The 20,536-nt window shown below is 43.2% G+C and overlaps 1 protein-coding gene across 1 annotated transcript in view; it reads right to left on the bottom strand.

Moving 5' to 3' along the window:
• The window catches only part of FRMD4B (FERM domain containing 4B), a 208,699-nt gene that overhangs the window by 114,334 nt on the left and 73,829 nt on the right, over positions 1 to 20,536 (bottom strand). The window contains exons 4-5 of the mRNA XM_023200208.2: positions 19,179 to 19,271; positions 2,241 to 2,325 (exon numbers count right to left, since the gene is read on the bottom strand). Coding sequence (XP_023055976.1) covers positions 2,241 to 2,325; positions 19,179 to 19,271 — 178 coding nt within the window. The remainder of the gene's footprint in view (positions 1 to 2,240; positions 2,326 to 19,178; positions 19,272 to 20,536) is intronic.

The raw sequence follows: 20,536 nt of genomic DNA, 5'->3' as shown, positions 1-20,536 counted from the left end.
GGCTAAAATGTTTCTGAATTTGATGACAACAAACCAAGATGCTCAATAAATGCCAATGACACACATACATACAGAAACACATCAAGAAAGCTATATCAAGGCACCTCATAATAAAATTCCTCAAAGCAGGCCAGGTGCAGTGGCTCACATCTGTAATCCCAGCACTTTGGGAGGCTCGAGGCCAAAGTGCTGAGGTCAGGAGTTTGAGACCAGCCTGGCCAATATGTTAAAACCCTGTCTCTACTAAAAATACAAAAATTAGCCGGTTGCGGTGGTGCACACCTATAGTCCCAGCTACTAGGGAGGCTGAGGCAGGCGAATCGTTTGAACCTGGGAAGCAGAAGTCGCAATGATCTGAGATGGCGCCACTGTACTCCAGCCTGGGTGACAAAGCGAGACTCCATCTTAAAAAAAAAAAAACCAGAAACACAAAGATAAAGATAACAGCAGACTTCTCATCAGAAACAATGCAAGCAAGAAGATAGTGAATCAATATTTCTAAAGTATGGAAAGAGAAAAACTGCCAACACAGAATCCTACATCATGTGAACTAGTTTCCAAAACCAAAGGCAAATAAAGATGTCTTCAGGTACAAGCTGAAGGAATTCACCACCAGTATGCCCACACTATAAGAAATGCTAAAGGAAGTCCTCTAGTCAGAAATAATCATAACAGACAGAAATAATAATCTACACAAGTGAATGAAGAACAACAGAAATGCTAACTCCATGGGTAAATATGTAAGACTTTTGGTACTGTTTAAATTTCTTTAAAGTTAATTGAATATTTACACAAAAATAATAATGTCATGCGCATCTGTAACTTATCTAAAAGTAAATTGTATGAAATCAATCACGTAAGAGCTGAGAGGAGAAAAATGGAAGCATACTATTGTAAGATTGTTATACTACATGTGAAGTGGTATAATATCATCTTGAAAGTAAACCTGATAAGTTAAAAATGTATACTATAAACCCTAAAGTAATCATGGAAATAACAAAGAGTTATAGCTAATAATCCAACAAAAGAGGTAAAATGGATACATAACATGCTCAATAAACCTAAAAGAAGGCCTGGAAACAGGTATGCAGTCTGGAGAGGGAATTCTGAGATCCCAAGCATTGAGATCATAATGTACAAGAGAGGAGCCAGGCTCCACTGGGCATCTCTTGGCCCATGGCTTCCCTTCCCTTCCTCAGGAAGTTGCTTGAGGAGACCACAGTGAAGGCTTTTAAAGCTATGCTAGTCTGCAAAGAGAAAAGACAAAAAACTGAGAGTGTTTAAAAACTTTTTGTTGTTGTTGTTTTTGGTTTTGAGACAAAGTCTAACTCTGTCGCCCAGGCTAGAGTGCAGTGGCACAATCTCGGCTCACTGCAACCTCCGCCTCCAGGGTTCAAGTGATTCTCCTGCCTCAGCCTCCCAAGTAGCTGGGATTACAGGCACACGCCACCACGCCTAGCTAAGTTTTGTATTTTTAGTAGAGACGGGGTTTCACTGTGTTGGCCAGGCTGGTCTCGAACTACTGACCTCATGATCCACCCATCTTGGCCTCCCAAAATGCTGTGATTACAAGTGTGAGCCACCGCGCCCGGCCATAAAAACTTTTATAGCCATTTGACATGGCCGTAACATCCCAGCATGGGATTATTTTTCTAGCAATGCATGTTTATTGAATTTTATAAAAGTGATCTGTCCTTGATGCATTAGATACAAACAAAAAACAGTAAGAGAAAAACCCTGTCCCTTACCACAGATAACTGAGATACTGCTTGAAAACATGTGGCTGTGAGCAGCCCTCCTTCCCTAGATTTAAGGTGGTTCGTGTGTGCAGGGATCAGAAGGCAGAAATTGAACTGAAATAAGGCTGGTTTTGAATTACTGTAAGTGTAGGGCATACCTTATTTAAAAAGATTTCTGGCCTAGACATTTTGATTATAATCTGATTGATCCCTCTTTCTGTCTTTCTGGGTCACTCTGTGTCAATTACTTGCTGCATTTAAAGTAGTGGGGATTGTGTATATTCAGGAATCCCCTGCAGGAGGTTGTCTTTCCCTACTCAGAATTCGAGAAAAGATGTCATTTGTGTATGTGTGTAGTTGGGGCGTAGGACATATTCATCAAAAAGATTGTGGCCTTTTTTTTTCCTTAGCTTGAACGCAAGAAGAGAGGCAAAACCATTTCTTCCTCTCATCCCAGTCGCTCTGGAGGCATCCAGTGAACAGGACAAACGGGGCACCTACCTTGTGCACGCAGGCCTTTGCATTCAGGAAAAACAGCTCCACGGTGGTTTTATCCTTTAAAAACGATATGCTTTCAATGTAAAACCTGAAAAACAGCAGAGGAGTTTGTTCCTTCAGATTTATTTTCATCTCTCAGCATTCCTCATTCAGTGTTCCCCGAAAGCAGCGTGAGAATTTTGAGAAACCTGAGGCGGGTTGTGCTTTCTTCTCCTTTTTAAAAGAAAAGTGCACCACACGTAAGTACGTGATGGATGTATGTGTATGTATGCCTAAAATCTCTTTCGGCATGTTTTTGTGTCTTGGAAGGTGAGTTAAAGAGAAACCCCAAATGGTAACCAACCAAAAACAAACGTTTATTTGTGTTGCTCACTCTTTGAAACATGTTCTGGGAGTTCATAATAATACCTCAGACAGCTTCAAAAGAAAGCCCAGGTGAACCCGGAGTTGAAGCTGAAGTCGGCTGAGCAAGCACTACCTAACCCAACCCCAAAGCCGGCTCGAGGCTCGGGGATTTTTAGACGGAGGGGCCTCAGGGCCTCACGCCTACCTGACCCCCATCCACTGGGTGAGTTTCAATCACACTTTTCAATCACTCTTTTCTTCCTTCCCATCCTTCCAGGCCCTGGGTTTTCCTTTGGCTCAAAACCAATCTCTCAGCAACCATCAATCTTGGTCTTTTCTCATGCAAATCAGGGTATTCTGGGCCTCACTACTCCACTCCCTTTCTAGGATTTTGCTTGTTCAGTCTGTGAGACCACAGGTTGCAGGCAGACCCCTCTCTCAGGAGAGCTCTGACAGCTCCCGGGTGGGGAGGGGAGGAGGCTGAGTCTTTAACAACTCTGTTTTCATAATCCTGTACTGATGAGGCCGGCTTGCAAAGGCTGGCGCTCTGTGGTGGGCGAGCGGGCAAGCTAGGGGCCCGAAGTTTTCCTCAAGTTCTGGAGCATTGCTTGATGAATAATGCATGAAGGGCCATCGAGCCCCAAGACAGCTCACTGCTTTGAGTCCGAAAGGGAATTTACTCTCAGATCAGTGAGAGTGAAGGTAAAGACAGGCTGGGAAGTGGCCAGGTGGACCTATCCTTAGCTCTGCGGAATCCTGAGGGGGCTTGAGCCTTTGCTTCTCTTTTTCTCCCTTTCCACAGTGATACCTTTGATAAATAAATGCGGCTGAAAGGACTGTGAAAGATTTTATCACTGAGATGGTAAAAACGTTCGAAACATTCCACCCTTTAACGTTGAGTCATCAAGGGAAGTTCCAGAAAGAGAACAAATCCTTTATATTTTTACTTACAAGCTTTTATCTCACTTATAAGTGAGGTTAATGAAGATGGAGGAGTGTCGGATTTATGAGAAGAGAAGGTTAAGTACAAAGGCGGTTAAGGAAATGAGGAGTTGGGGGGAAAATAGGCTTTGGAATCCAAAAGATCGAGACGTAGTGTTTCAAGTCCACCATTTATTAGCTGTATGACCTTGGGCAAATTATTTAGTTTGTGTCTTTTCTAAATTGGGTGTCTTACCTCTGAGGAAAGAACAGAACTTTTATCTGAAGAATTCCAGTTCTTTCAATTTATCAGGTCTAGAGAGGCATTAAAATGGACAGCAATCAAGTCCTACTTCCCTTCTTGAGCTATGTATTTTTCTCCGGAAGCTGCCTGGTATAGCCCAAATTAGCTGCACTGGACACATTAGTGTCCACTACCCCGGACACTATAACCCACATCCTGTAGCTCAACAATGGATAGCCAGGCCAGACGCAGTGGTTCACGCCTGTAATCCCAGCACTTTGGGAGGCCGAAGCGGGCAGATCACTGGAGGCCAGGAGTTCCACACCAGCCTGGCCACCATGGTGAAACTGTCTCTACTAAAAATACAAAAATTAGCTGGGCATGGTGCTGGGCGGGCACCTGTAATCTCAGCTACTCTGGAGGCTGAGGGAGGAGAATTGCTTGAGCCCAGAAGGTGGTGGCTGTAGTGAGCTGAGATTGCACCACTGCAACTCCAGCCTGGGCAACAGAGGGAGACTCTGTCTCAAGAATAAAATAAACAAACAAACAAAAAAACCCCAAAAAACAATGCATAGCCAATCACTGATCAATGTTATTTCTGTAAACCAAGGAGAATTAATTCCTGACGAACAACTTTTGTAACTGTCCCCTTTCTTGATTTGTCCTTTTTTTCTTTAAACACTTGGGCCTCTCCTTCTCCAGAGCACTTCTTAAGGCAACTTGGAAGTGTGTCCTGGGCTGCAGTCCTCAACCTTGTCCCAAATAAGCTTTCTATGTTAATTTTGTCTCAGCTTTTCCTTTTGGGTAGACAGTATTCTCTTCTCCCATCAGTCTAGTTTCTTCTACTCTGAGCCCTGCTGCGTGGACTAGGAGAGTCACCTGACTCAAAGGCAGCCAAGATGTCAGGTGGTGAGGTGGCCTGGAAAGGAGCAAGTGCTACTCAACAGATGCTTTTTATATTGCATGATGAATGAGCCAACCGATTAACATGGTCTCTTAGAGACTGAGGGGTGGGTCAGGAGGGATTCAGTGGAGGCAGAGAAAGGCACTAAGCAGCAATCATGAGGCAGCGGAAGCCATGAAGTAGAGAGGGACAAGAGTCCACAGCAAGAGTTGATGGACCAAAGCAGGGTAGCCGAGTCACTGTGATGGCAGACACCAAAGTGAGGCGGACCAGAGGTTGGCTGCTGCTACAGGGCTAAGATGACCCATGTTACACAAGTTTCTGTGCATCTCCAAGGGTGGCTGTTCCCTGCTTTCTTGGCTTTCCCATGCATTTGTATCCCTATCAATGAAGATAATATGAGCAGGCTTCCAGTGGGCAGCCTAATTAAGGGCAGTAGCAGGATCCCAGCCAACATTTCCCAAACTCTTACTAAGGTGCCTGCAATGTGCTAAGTGCTTCCCGATTGTTCTCTCATTTAATTATCACAACCACCTTGGGGAGGGACCTATGATGACCCTGATTTCACAGACTCAGACTCTGAGTTTTAGAGATCTGACTGCCTGGTGGGGCTAGGTCTTGGTCTGGGACAATGACTTTGACTCTGTGGACAATGCTCTTAAGCAACATCTCCTGGGCTACCACTCCCAGTTCACTCAACCAGCAGGGCAACCACTCCCAGTTCATTCAACTACTCAGCAGGAAGCTGAACCCTTAGTAATTGTGGGCATCTCAGCCATGTTAAAAATAGGCAGAGAAATAAGGCAAGTGTGACATTTTCACCAAAATGTTTTTTTTTTTTTTTGAGGCGGAGTCTCGCTCAGTAGCCGGGACTGGAGTGCAGTGGCCAGATCTCAGCTCACTGCAAGCTCCGCCTCCCGGGTTTACGCCATTCTCCTGCCTCAGCCTCCCGAGTAGCTGGGACTACAGGCGCCCGCCACCTCGCCCGGCTATTTTTGTATTTTTAGTAGAGACGGGGTTTCACCGTGTTAGCCAGGATGGTCTCGATCTCCTGACCTCGTGATCCGCCCGTCTCGGCCTCCCAAAGTGCTGGGATTACAGGCTTGAGCCACCGCGCCCGGCTCACCAAAATGTTAACATATACAGAAGTACATGTGTTCTCTATTGCTTCAATAAGCAAAACCACGGCAAAAGACTTAAGTTGAAGGATTTTGATTAACCTATAAAATATCTTTTTAAAAGTTAGAGTAGTCTCAGAAGGGGAAGGCCTTTCCACAGGAAGAGATCTCCCTGTCCTAAAAAAATCCTAGGTCAGATTAGTAGAACTCAACATCTGCTTTCTACTTGAAATTTCTGAGATTATTTTTTTCCTTCACTTTTAATTACTTCAATAGACATCTCTAACAGAGACTATTAAAAAACATGGGGTCAATAAATTTTCTCATTAACAAAACTCATAATAATTTCTTAATTTTATTTAAAATTTAGTCTTCACTTGAATTTCCCCATTGTCTCCAAAACTTATAAAAAAAGAGTTCTGTGATTGTGATATTTAATAAGTAAAGCTGCACTGGCCTATGGCAACAGTCACTGGCTGGATATAAATGAGTGATGCTGACCAGATGGGTGAGACCTGCTTGGGGGACACCGGGACACATTTTTTCTACTCTACTAAAACTCCTTCATCAAGGTGTGGGTAGGTGACCCAAACTAGGCCAGTCAGCTTCTCACCCTAGAGAATAAACATGATTAGAATGACCTAAAGATCAAAGATGGCTGGAGCCTATTTATTCTGCTAGCACCACTCTGATGAAATTGTCCCTTGGTTTCTGCTCCCTAGATCCTTGCAGAAGCCCTGATCCCTGTCTTTTCTGAGTCTTTGTTAGTTCAGTTTTCCTTTCATTTTGTTTGTTAGCCACAAGTGGTTCTGTTGCTGGCAACCAAAGAACCCAAGTTAATACTGGGCTTCTTATGTGCTAGGGATAATACAAAGTGCTCTACAGGAACCTTTTTTTTTTTTTTTTTTTCATCTTTGGTACAACCAGATGCAGTAGGCAACAAATTATGAGCCCATTTTACAGACGAGAAAGCTTAGATACAGAGATGTCAAGTCTTCTTCTTTAGGCCATACAGCTAGCAAGTAGTGGAGCCATGACTCAAACTGAGGTCTGTTAGACTTCTAAGTTCATATTCCAAGCCAATATGACATAATGCTTTCCTACAATAACAACGAAAATGAAATATAACATGTACACAATGCTGTGGGGGCCCACCAGCCTGATGCAATTAACTCAGCTTATGAATTAAGGGGAGAATGTTGCCAAACTGAAATGCATAGGACTAAGCGCCACAGGAGAGGGGACAGTCGAGCTGAGTCTTAAAGAATGCATGAGTTCACCAGGTAACAAAGGTAGGAAGGGCACTCCAGGCGGAGCGCATATTGGCCAAACCAATCCTCTTGCTAGTCTTCAAGCATTGAAGAAACCACATACAGGTTGCTGGGTAGCTTGGCGCCCAATCAATTTGTGGCGCATCCAACTCTGAACAGATACCTTTGTACTAGAAACTGGGTTCACCTTGTTTTTGGAGCCCAGGCCCCTGACTACATCCTAGTCCCAGTAAACAGGTCTCTATCTTATTTCCCACTACTTTCTGGCGACCAGCCCTGGTGCCTCCTGCCTAGGCATCCGATTACCAGCTCTCTGAATCCACGATTCCATCTCTCCCTCAAGGGGGCCGTTGTAATGACTTCATATTTATGGAGTGTATGAAAAGTACATAGGGGCTTTGGGGAAAATGGCTCTTCAGGCACACCTATCAACACACACCATGAACTGAAAACAAAATCTAGGACTTCTTAATGACATGAAATGGACAATCCCAGATTAATAAAATAAAGACCTTTTCTTTCAGCCTTTTTTTGCAAAAGGATACTGTTTCCTTTTTGCATGCTTACTGTGAGCGATTTCACTAAGGTTCTGTTAAGTTGAAGCCCATGGTTAATTTTTCAGCTTCAGAAAGACCCCAGGCTTTTTGAATAGGCACACATTTTGGAGACAAACCTCGGCTTCACAAGCGTAATTTCTTGAGAAGAGAATACGCTCAGAAAGGTTTTGTCTCTGCTATTTGGCCTCCTGCCATTAGCATTTTTTTCCTTTCTTGGTTGGCTTAACCACTCATTAGTGATGACAGAACATTACACCACAGTGACATGACAAAGACGGCTGGAAGGGACACAGCCCTGCCAGCTAGATGGCAACACATGGATGTCAAAGAGCACAACACCCAGTTGTTTGGAAGTGGCTGTCCTTTGAAGAGTCGCTTAAATTTACAAGGCCAGTATTTTTGTCTTGTGGTATTTATTTCTAGTGGTCACAAGTGAACACTAGGGAGCGGGACAGACATTAGTTTGAATCGTAGCTCCAATGCTGACCAGTCTTGAGGTTTTGGGGCAGCTGCTCCACTCTCAGTGCCTCTTACCTCTCTTGGCCCAGACACTGGAGAAATGAGAGGGTTTGAAATGTGCTTAAAGGCCGGGCGCTGTGGCTCACGCTTGTAATCCCAGCACTTTGGGAGGCCGAGGCAGGCGGATCACAAGGTCAGGAGACTGAGACTATGGTGAAACCCTGTCTCTACTACAAATACAAAACAATTAGCCAGGCGTAGTGGCAGGCGCCTGTAGTCCCAGCTACTCGGAGAGGCTGAGGCAGGAGAATGGTGTGAATCTGGCAGGTGGAGCTTGCAGTGAGCAGAGATAGCACCACTGCACTCCAGCCTGGGCAACAGAGCAAGACTCCATCTCAAAAAAAAAAATAAATGTGCTTCACATAGCAGGTGGCATGTAGTTTAGTAGCCAATGAATGGCGGTGATTATTAGAATTTTTCTATTATTATCGCTCTACTGATGTGACTGTAATAAAAGGCACTGACTTAGTTGGGAACATCTTTAAAGCTTTAACTGTAACAACCAGAATAAAAATTCCAAGTACCTGGCCAGGCGTCGTGGCTATGCCAGTAATCCCAACACTGGGAGGCCAAGGCAGGCAGATCACTTGAGGTCAGGAGTTTGAGACCAGCCTGGCCACCATGGTGAAAACTCATTTCTACTAAAAATACAAAAATTAGCTGGATGTGGTGGCACATGCCTGTAGTCCCAGCTATTCAGGTGGCTGAGGCAGGAGAATCGCTTGAACCCGGGAGGAGGAGGTTGCAGTGAGCTGAGATTGTGCCACTGCACTCGAGCGTGGGTGACCGAGCAAGATTCTGTCTCAAAAAAAAAAAAAAAATCCAAGTATCTTTCCTAAGTTCTTTCTCTCAAGGAAACAAATGCTACAAAAATGTCTGTTTTAACACAAAATGAAGAAAATATTGTGAAATGAATGCTCTTCTAACCAGTTTCGACTTTTCTTCCTCAACTGAGCATGGCTTCTTTGTTTCCCAGGGCCTTTGCGAGGTCCGAGTGGTATCTTCAAAGAGGGTGAATTGGGCAAGAACTGCTCAATTATTTTGCATTCTGAACAATGCTGAGTTTGTGACTGGCATCCAGCGAGGGCTAAATCAAAACACCTCATTCTGGGTTTCATTTAGTCACCATGAGTAATTTCAGGCATTTAACTGTAGCCACACGCCTTGAAAGATTTCTATCAGATCCTCATCCACATTCTGAGCAGGGAGATATCTGTTTATTGCTTGTAATGACCCTGCAAGGTAGTCATATCTCACTTTATAATGCATGCTGAAGGCTGAAATGTAATTTAAGTGTATTTCACTTTCTCCAAACACATCACTTTCTGCAAGCTATTATGCAGTGCTTATGGGAGTCCAATATGTTCCCTTTCATCTGTGGGAGGGGAACAGTCTTGGAGAATTCCCAGGGGAAGCACTGTTTGCTTCTACAATGTGCTCCTCTGCCAGGAATGCTCTTTCTCATTTCTGAATTTCCAGACATGGCTAGAACTAGAGAGGGCCTCCTGGTAAGCCTGTAGGAACCTGCCCTCTTGCTCCTTTCCCACAGTGTGACTCTTTCTGAGTTATCTAGAAGAGCTGGAGGCCCAAAAGAGTCAGGGCCTTGCTGTGACCTGCCAGGAAGGGGAGAGAGTCTTCTCCCCTAGGCAACCTGAAGTGTCAGGGACATGTGAATTCCAAGTGCTTGCCTCTCCTCCTCTTTAAAACTGCCCGCTCTAGTCCTCCACAGGAAAGCAGGGACAGATGCTTTGACAGGGAGTGGGGAGGGGAGGCAGGGGAGAAAAGTTGGGTGGGGAGGTAACATCTGGGCACGGTGAATAATGAAGATAAATGATAAAATCTTCTGCCCAGTGCAAAGGGGACTGGGTCAGACCCAAGCCAGACAATCCCAAATCTTTCATATTCAAAGGCTGTGACAGAAACATGATAGAATGTTTCACCCACTGAACATGTGGTTGAGGCAGCCTGTTATTTATAACATAAAAATAGTTAACATTTATAGAGGGTCTACATTACCTGTTAGCACTTGGAATCCTCCAACAACCCCCAAAGTAGGTGGGTGCTACCACCAGCTTCATTTTATAGGTGATGAAACAGGCCCGAGAGGGTGCCAGAAACTACACAGCGAGTAAGTGGAAGAGCTGGAATATGAACCTAAGAATGATGCTAAAGCTCTGTTCTCAATGTTTGGGTGGGGGTGTTTACCAGTGCTGAAGACACTATTTGACTGTTAGCACTTGAGGAGTGTTATTGTTTATTTTGAAACAGGGTCTTGCTCTGCTGCCTGGGCTAGAGTGCAGTGGCCTGATCACTGCAGCCTCAACTTCCTGGGCTCAAGCCATCCTCCTGCCTCAGCCTCCTGAGTAGCTGTGACTGTAGGCACGCACTAAAATGCGAGGATAATTTTTGTATTTTTTGTGGAGACAGAGTTTCACAATGTTGCCCAGGCTGGACCTGAACTGGACTCAAGTGCTCCACCTGCCTTGGCCTCCTGAAGTGCTGGGATTACAGGTGTAAGCCACAGTGCCCAGCCTGGGAGCATTATTGACGTCAGTAGGTGGAGACCAGGGATCTGCTAAAGATCCTACAGCACAGCTTAGCTCCCTACTACAAAGAATGGCCTGGTCCTCAGTTTCAATAGTGCTGCTACAGTGAAACCCTGCATTGAAAGCCGAGCTTCTAATTTCTGAGCTCTGAAGCTTCTTTCACCCTTCACAATATGGTTTCTTTCTTTTTTTTTTTTTCTTTTGGAGACAGGATCTTGCTCTGTTGCCCAGGCTGGAGTGCAATGGTACGATCTGCAACCTTTGCCTCCCAGATTCAAGTGATTCTCCTGCCTCAGCCTCCCACGTAGCTGGGACTACAGGTGTGCACCACCACACCTGGCTAATTGTTGTATTTTTAGTAGAGATAGGGTTTCGTCATGTTGGCCAGGCTGTTCTCGAACTCCTGACCTTGTGATCCACTGGCCTTGGCTTTCCAAAGTGCTGGGATTACAAGCATGAGTCACTGCGCCCAGCCCCACCCTACAATTTCTTTACTTTTTTTTTTTTTTTTTGAGACGGAGTCTTGCTCTGTCGCCCAGGCTGGAGTGCAGTGGCCGGATCTCAGCTCACTACAAGCTCCGCCTCCCAGGTTTATGCCATTCTCCTGCCTCAGCCTCCCGAGTAGCTGGGACTACAGGCGCCTGCCACCTCGCCCGGCTAGTTTTTTTTGTATTTTTTAGTAGAGACGGGGTTTCGCCGTGTTAGCCAGGATGGTCTCGATCTCCTGACCTCGTGATCCACCCGTCTCGGCCTCCCAAAGTGCTGGGATTACAGGCTTGAGCCACCGCGCCCGGCCAATTTCTTTACTTTTGATGTTGCCTCTTCATTGTCCTGAGACACACACACACACACACACACACACACACACACACACACACATACACACAGACAAACACATACATCCTTTAAGTATTCATGGCCCATCTGTTTCTTAAAACTGTGGAAACACAGGCACACCCACCAAAAGATAGGACTGAAAGGTTTGAGAGGGAAGTGAGCAGATTTCTAAAAATAATTTCTGATGCTTGCCCAGGAATACACCAAGGAATAGAATCCTGTAAGAAACTGAAATCATGATCGAGCATGTGCTTCAGAGGATTCTGTGTCTTTCTTGAACTCTTGTGTGATGAGGATGTTGGATCCTCGAAGATGAAGGCCATTAACCGCCTGCCTGGAAGTTCAGAATAGGCTGGGCCAGTTAGGCGTCATGGGTGGTACTGAGGCAACTGGTCTTTGTATTTCCCACGGTCTGGGGTATTGTGCATTCAGATGGGAGTGCGGTAGATGGGCAAAGACCTCTGGCTAACTTGCACACCTCCCTCAAGTAGCCTCAGCTCAGCCTAAGTAGGAAGAATCAGTTGTTTCTCTCGGCCTTTAAATCACATTCCTCCATGAAAAGATGAACTTTCCAGTCCTCTTGTTATTGTAAATCACCTACCCTCTGGTGGCTTTAAACAAACGCGTGCTTATCTGGTCACAAACATTTTATCCTTTCTTCCTCTTATCACTTTTCATAATTGCATTTAAAACATTTGCTCAAGTAATATGTTCATTGTAGGAAAAAACACAGATGAGCGAAAAAGAAGAAAATACAAATCGTCCCTACAATCACCCTACCTAGAGATTAACTATTGTTAACATCTTCAACTTAGTTTCCATCTGTACAGATGTTTTATACAATATTTTACATAGAGTGTTATCATATTGCATGGACGTTTTGTGGTCCACTTCTTTCACCTAGAATATATCGGGAGCATCTTTCCATGTCAGTAAGTCTCCCTCTTTACTACAGTCTGTCTTTATGTGTCGCGTGTATGTGGCTCTCTTTAAAAAATTCTGGTGGAATGATGAGGACTCATGGGTTGTAGTCATGATGTTCCTTGAGTTAAACTCTTTCTCAAGATCTAACGACCAGGCCAGGAGTGATGAGAAGGCAGTCAGCAGTCTTGAATTCAAGGGCTCCATGTTTGCAGCAATTTTCACCCAGAGGGAGCAGTCTGCCTCCGGGTTTCCTAGTACAGTAGGAAAGTGAGTTCTTCTCAGCCCTAAGAGTGGCAGACAATGCTTTAGGGTACCACTGAGTGGACACAGGCAGTCCTAGGACCCAGCAAAAGTGACTTGGAAAGAGGAGGAGGAAAAGAAGGGAGAAGAAGAGGGAAGACCAATAGAAATGAAAAACAAAACAAATAATAAGGGGGATGAAAGAAGCCAAGATTCTGGCTTTGACTGGAACAAGGTGGTACCGGCCTGAGCCACCTCAGCTTGCCCTCCTCTGAGGGAATATGAGCTTTTCCAGTGAGGTCACGCCAAGGCCCTGCACTCCTAGTTAAATGCTTGCTTGCTCCTCACTGTCAAGCCTTTCAAATATTCACATCTGGGCTGCATTACCAAGAGGCCCATATGTTTGTGGAATATAATTTATGGCAACCAGATAACAACCCCCAGCCTGGGGAAGTCCCCCAGAAACCTGGTGGAGCTTGGACTCCTATGGAAATGGAGAACTGGTTAAATAAATTATGGTACCTAAATAAATTATGGTGCGTCTATACACACAGAGGTCACGCACATATTTAGCACACCTCTTTGAGATTTTATAACTGGAAAAAAGGAGACAAAGGTTTAATCTTGAAGTCATAAAGGGAACACTACATGCTTTTGCTTTACATATTTTCTTTTCTCTGTGCAGAAGCAGCACGTGTTTCTGAGCTGCTCCCTCTATCCTGGGGAATATAAACCAGATATTTATTAACCCTTCAAATCTGTAGTACCTCAGGGTTTAGCTCAGGAGTAAATGAGACAATACTTGTCAAATAGCCTAGGGCCTGCTGCAGAGTTTATGCTACATCTTGGTAGAGAGAAAACTTCTTGAGAGCAAGATCTCATGGAATTTTTCTTTTTCATAAATGCTACAATAAAAAAAAATTCCTTACATTTGCATGATGTTTTACAAAATCATTTTGTATCCCCTGCTCTCTCTTCAGTTCTCATGACCAACTTGTACCATCTCCAGTGAATGCGGAGTGAGACTCAGTCTGGTCCACCCCACTCACCTCTGGCCTGGACCATTGCAACAGTTTCCTAACTGGTCTTGCTGTGCCCTCCTGCCCCGTTCCAGTCTGTCCTCAACCCAGCAGCCAGAGGGAGTCTGTTTAAAATGGAAATTGGTTATGCTCTCAAGCTCAAAACCCGTAGGCCCCAGTGCCCTACAGGCCAACCCCATGCCAACTCCTACTCATTTCCCTTTTGTAGGTTCTCTCCAGATACATGACTTCCTTCCAGGGGCTGGTACACACCAGGCATGCTCTTGCCAACCTGTCTGTGCACCTGCTGTTCCCCTGGCCTAGAAGAAACTTCCCCAGAAATGGGCCTGGGTCCTGGGTCCTTGTCTCATCTCCTGTATGCCTTTGCTCAATGCCACCTTCTTTGGGAGGCCTTCCCTGACCACTGTATTTAGAATTGCAGCCCCGGCTTTGCTAATATTCCCTTTTCCTCCTCCCTAATGGAACTTCCTCCATAACCCCTCACATAAGATGCTTTGAAGGTTTACTTTACTTAGTGTCAGTCTCTTTCCATTAGGCTGTATGCTTTATGGCTGCAGGATTTTTGTCATTTTCTTCTACCACTGCTAGATTTCCAGCACCTAGTATAGGGCCAGGCACGTAGCAGGAAATCAGCAACTATTTTTCAGATAAATGGACAAACTGTTATTATATAATGAATGCATTTGTTTATGTGTATGCAGACTATGATGGTAGAGATTTTTGCCTTCTTCACTATTGGGTTCTGAGACCTAGAATGGGACAGAGCACAACGTAGCAAAACTCTAACACATAATGAATGAATGAAGGAAGAAATGTTTCTTCACAGCTTGGTGTAGCTCCTTCCAGGAATTTTCTCAGTATTTATAGATCTATATATGTTTATAAAACATACCAACTTCAAAAAACCTCAGTATGATCACTTGAACTTCCCATGGCATAAATAGTAATCTCTGTTTTACAGAAGGACACTCATTTCCTATCTTTTTCAGATATAATGTATCTTTTCTCCTAAGATGCATGAGCGATGAGATACATGACAACATCCCTGATAACAGTGACTTATTAAAGTAATGATTTATAAGAGGAGGGGTGGAGAGAGGGCTCGACAATGCACCCCTCCCTCCTCCATGGCACTATATCAGAATCTGGGCCAGGAATGTGGATTTGGAGGGGAGTAACGTGTAGTTTGAAAAATTTCCCAAGACGATTCAGATATGCCCTGCCTCTCCTTCTGGAGAAGCTCTGAATTGCAATGTACTTTTTCATCTAATCTCTTTTGTTAAAGTGATTCATTGTTTACTATAAAAGTGCCACCATAACCTACTGAACCTATCTTCATTGTTGACATTAGGACTTCTAATTGTTTGCGTTGAAAATAACAGCGGTACACATGCTTTATGCTATCACTGAAGGGACTTCTTTTTCATTGTGCATTAACTATTTGGTGACCACACACCTCAGTGTCCATGAATGAGAGGCTTCTGTGCTCCATGTTCCAGTGCGTGCAGCAGTACTGTGCTGACCCAAGAGGTGAGGACCCCAATCTCAAAAGAGGTCCCCTGCACTTTCAGAGGCTCCTAAAATGAGCGCACATCAAGACAGAACCAAATGCTATCTTTGGCTGTCTATTCTTCAGTCAAACAGGCACCCTGGAGATTTGTTGATGGTGTCTACTGGGATAGACGTATTACCAATAGTTCTGTTTTCTCCAAATAGAAGGCTAGAGACCCTCTGAAAAGCAACTCACTCACTGGAGCACAAAACAACCCCATTTGCAAGATCTCCACAGAACCAGCTACATTCCACAGTGACCTCGGTCAGTTCACGAAATTCTTTGGCGTGTGCTTTTCCTTTGTCATTTCCTTAATTAAATTGGAGTAAAAACAACTACTTAATTGGAATAATAACAAAGACTATTATGATCTCACTATACTGTTGGGAGGAAGAACTAAGTGAATAATTAAAAACTTGATAAGGGTTTTAAACATGCAAGTAGTTAAGGGAAAGTAATGTGAAGTGATTATGGGACACTCTTGAGATAACACTCCAAGTAAGTGCTGAAACTGATGAACAAGCAACAGGTCACTCTGGAATTTCAGGAACCTGCTTGGAGAAGATAGAGTGCCTTCTGAATGACTGTACAGAAAGGGAGATAGGGTTTACTCCTTTGGTATTCTGTGACCCCAAACAGACCAGATATTAGCTGTCAAAGAATCTACACAAATCTGGTTACTACCTAGATGGTACTTGTTAGATTTTCTGAAGACATAATGCTTTCATTGAGTAGACGACACTACAGAAACACTATACCATGTGCACAAAAGATGAAAGGGCAATGATGTTAGGTGCAACCTATTATTATTATTTTTTATTTTTTTTTTTTTGCGACGGAGTCTCACTCTATTCTCCATGCTGGAGTGCAGTAGTGCAATCTTGGCTCACTGCAACCTCCACCTCCTGGGTTCAACCTATTCTCCTGCCTCAGCCTCTGGAGTAGCTGGGATTACAGATGCCCACCACCAAGCCTGGCCAATTTTTGGTATTTTTAGTAGAGATGGGGTTTCCCCATGTTGGCTAGGCTGGTCTCGTACTCCTGACCTCAAGTGATCTGCCCACCTCGGCCTCCCAAAGTGCTGGGATTACAGGTGTGAGGCACCATGCCTGGCCAGCTGTAACCTAAATTTTAATAACAACTAGAAATAGCCTTAATGCTTAAATAAATAGATTTTTATATACCCAAGGAAAGATCTCCAAGTTGCAAAGAAAAAAGAAATTAATTCATCAAATGACTTATCCTATTTTTCTAAGAAGGGGGGAAACTTGGGAGTAGAGGGGAAGGTTAGAGGTGTGAAGAGTAATTTTTACTTTTCATTTCATTCATATAATTTGAAATGTTTATAGTGATAATATAATTCTCTCTGAAAAAGTATATTTTATTTATGTTGGGCCATTTTCCCTACACAAGATTAAAACTTTGCTATTCTGACTCCTGCTTAAGTACTAATATGCTGTTTAACCTCTTGCCTACGAGTTCTGTGTTTTTTTTTTTTTTTTTTTTTTTTCCCCTTTTCCCATGGACACAAGCATTCATGTCACTCTCTTTCCTGGAAACTCAGTGTTTTTTTTCTTTAGGATTTCTGTGTACTTTTCCATACCAGCTATGCTCCTGGACAAATCACTACTACGCTGCCTCCTTCCTGGGTTTTAAAAATATAATTACTTCTGGCAGTTAAATTACTTCTTGTTGTTGTTACTCCAATTTAATTAAAGAAATTATATTCTAAACCAGATTTCAGACCCAAAAGCAAGAAAGAAATTGGAGGTGGCTAACACTTCATTTGTTGAGTATGGTGCAGCAACTCTCCACAATCCCCATTGATTCACACAAAAAAGGACTTTCCGTTTTGTTCTGAGACAGGGTCTCTGTCACTCAGGCTGAAGTGCAGTGGCATGATCAAGGCTCACTGCAGCCTTGACCTGGGCTCAAGCGATCCTCCCACCTCAGCCTCCTGAGTAGCTAGGACCACAGGTACCCACCTCCACACCCAGCTAATTTAAAAAAAGTTTGGAGAGATGGGATCTCATTATGTTGCCCATGCTGGTCTCAAATTTCTGGACTCAAGTGATTCTCCCACCTACCTCAGCCTCCCAAAGTGTTGGGATTACAGGCATGAGCCACTGTGCCTGGCCAAAAAAGATCTTTTTAAAAATGTATTCTGTCATATTCTCATACTTTTGAATTTCATGGAACAGACTCAATTAAAATTAAAAGTATTTGTAAAATGTGACAGAATGTTGCGAGGTAATCAGTAAAAAAGCCCCCCCCCCAAAAAAAAGATGAAACCTACACCTTCATGACATAAAACGAAGTACATTTTCATCTTCCAAAAATGAACATTATCAGGCATGGTGGCTCACGCCTGTAATCTCAGCACTTTGGGAGGCTGAGGCAGGTGAATGCTCGAGCCCAGGAGTTTAAGGCCAGCCTGGGCAACACGGCAAAACCTCATCTCTACAAAAAATACAAAAAATTAGTTGGGTGTGGTGGTACGTGGCTATAGTTCTAGCTACTTGAGAGGCTGATTGTTTGAGCCCGGGAGGCCGAGGTTGTAGTGAGTCAAGATTGTACCACTGCACTCCAGCTTGGAGAGTGAGATCCTGTCTCAAACAAACAAACAAAAATTTACATATTCTCAGAATACAGGACAATTCTTTGGGTTCATCTAGCTTTATGAGAAGAAACTAGATTTATAAGAAACCTACCACCTTACCTCGTTTTATCATTTTTAACTTCATACCAACAGAACAAAATTTATCATAAAATTTTTCATCAAACTTAGGAAAGTGGGGAGAGGGGGTCAGCACATAAGAAGGGCTTTCAGCTCAATCAGTAATGATTTCACCTCAAGCTAGGTAGAGAAACATAGGTATTACTTCTTGTTTTTGTTTTGTTTTGTTTTTGTTTTGTTTATGAGATGGAGTCTCACTGTTGCCTACCCTGGAGTGCAGTGGTGCGATCTTGGCTCACTGCAACCTCTGCCTCCGGGTTCAAGCGATCCTTATACTTCAGCCTCATGAGTAGCTGGGATTACAGGAGCACACCACCAAGCTCAGCTAATTTTGTTTTGTATTTTTAGCAGAGATGGGGTTTCGTCATGTTGGCCAGGCTGGTCTCAAACTCCTAACCTCAAGTGATCCACCTTCCTCAGCCTCCCAAGGTGCTGGAATTACAGTCATGAGCCACTGTGCCCGGCCAGTATTACATCTTATAACATTTTTTTTTTTTTTAATTTTAGATTGTGAACTAAAAAAAAATAGTTCTATCATGAGATGGATTTGAGAAATTACTGATCTAGTTGAATGCATCCATTTCAGGATACAGTTAAGTGACTTGCCCAAGCAGACCTTAGAGAACAAGTCAAGGACTCTGCATTATTTTCAGCAGTCTCTGTGCATGTGTATGGAATTCAGGTCCCTGTACTGTTAATTATTTCCATAAGCATTTGTTTGTATTTTATGCTCTATTCAAATTAAGGCATCAAATTGTATAAAATTCAATTATTTCCAATTCTGTAGAAAACATTATTGCTACATAAAATGTAATAGCAAATGTTTGTCATATTTCAAATAATAAGAAACTTAAAAATATGTTGAGTGAGAAACAGGCTTATGTATTAAAATATATTACCCATGTTTTTCAGCTTTAAATTGCTCTAAGAGGCTTGGAGGAATAAAGGAAGGTGACTCTATCCTTCATCTTCAAAGAAAACAGCTCTACAGTATCTATGGTAACTTGGTCCTCAGACCAAGACAGTAGAGAATCTCTTTCAAATGATAATGTTTTGATAAGTCTCTTCTCTTTTTATTCGCTATCTCTAATCACCAGAAATGTAAAAAACAGAAAAGAAAACACATACAAAAACCAAAAATAACAGCAAAAAAAGAGGGATGCTAACTGGGTCTGTGGATACATACCTCACAGCAAAGTGTAAAATGGTTGGGCCTGGTTTCTTGGGCAAATCATGGTCAAGAACTCGGTGATCTAACTGTAGCCAGTTCTGCTGACCTCTGTGAGAGCAAAGCAAAGAAAAAGGATTCAACAGAAAGTCAGAAAAGTTCAGCAACATACAGTGTTGGCAAAGCTGCGGGGAAATCGTTGCTCTCATACACTGATGGTAGGAGCACAACCTGTTACAACTCGTAATGAGACCAACTCAGCAATTTCTTTCAAAACTGTGAAAGCACTTTCTTCTGAACCAGCATTTCCATTTCCAGGAGTATATCAAGGCAAACTTGCACATGTGAGAAATAATTTGTATATGAAATCACTCACTGTGGCATCATTTGAAATAGCAAAAGGGGTGGAAATAACTTCAATGCCCAAGAGAATATTGTTTTAAAAAATTATTTAAAACTACAGAGTGGCCAGGCACGGTGGCTGATGCCTGTAATCCTGGCACTTTGGGAGGCCGAGGTGGGCAGATCACTTCAGGTCAGGAGTTCAAGACCAGCCTGGCCAACATGGTGAAACCCTGTCTCTACTAAACATTCAAAAATCAGCTGGGAGTGGTGGCGGATGCCTGTAATCTCAGCTACTTGAGAGGCTGAGGCAGGAGAATCACTTGAAGCCAGAAGGCGGAGGTTGCAGTGAACCGAGATCGTGCCCCTACACTCCAACTTGCGTGACAGAGCAAGACTCCATCTCAAAAAGAAAAAAAAAAAAAAGGATAGGGTCGAATACTCTCTGAGTGCCACTTCTGTATATATATTATGGGCTTACTAAGATTTAAGCATGTACTTGCTTATTTTACTTACTCAAGAGCCTCACCAAGTTCATAAACAGTTCTCTCTAGATTTTGACCCTTGAGGTATCAAAAGGACACTGGGGCTCAGAACTGTTTACGTGTCTTTTCTGAGGTTGTCCAACTAGTTCATCCATTTTAGGCTGTAAATTCCTAGAGGGCACAGACCCTCTTTTACTTGCTTACATAAAATTCAATCTAAGAACATGCTGATGGTGGTAGGATAGCGTGTCAAAATGTAATAAAATCTAGAATGGGCAAGAAGACATTTTCAAAAAACCTTTTAGTCCTTGAGTAAAAAATTAAAAAACAAAATCAGAAAATTCTAGGCTGTATTCATTATAAGTAGACAGGAAAAGTGAGCATAAATAATAATATTAGTAGTAGTAATAATAACAATAGCTAGTCTCTATTGAGCAATGACCCTGTGCCAACCAAGCTGGAACTCTTTATACTTTAAAGGTATATTTTACAATAAGCCAGTGAGGAAAGTGCTAGAGCTGGGATTTGAATTCAGGACTTCCTTTCTTC

This window comes from Piliocolobus tephrosceles, chromosome 2, assembly GCF_002776525.5.
Source record: "Piliocolobus tephrosceles isolate RC106 chromosome 2, ASM277652v3, whole genome shotgun sequence".
In the NCBI taxonomy this organism is placed as follows: Eukaryota; Metazoa; Chordata; class Mammalia; order Primates; family Cercopithecidae; genus Piliocolobus; species Piliocolobus tephrosceles.
The sequence above is the reverse complement of the archived record's forward strand: the minus strand, read 5'-3'. Positions and strand labels throughout refer to the sequence as shown.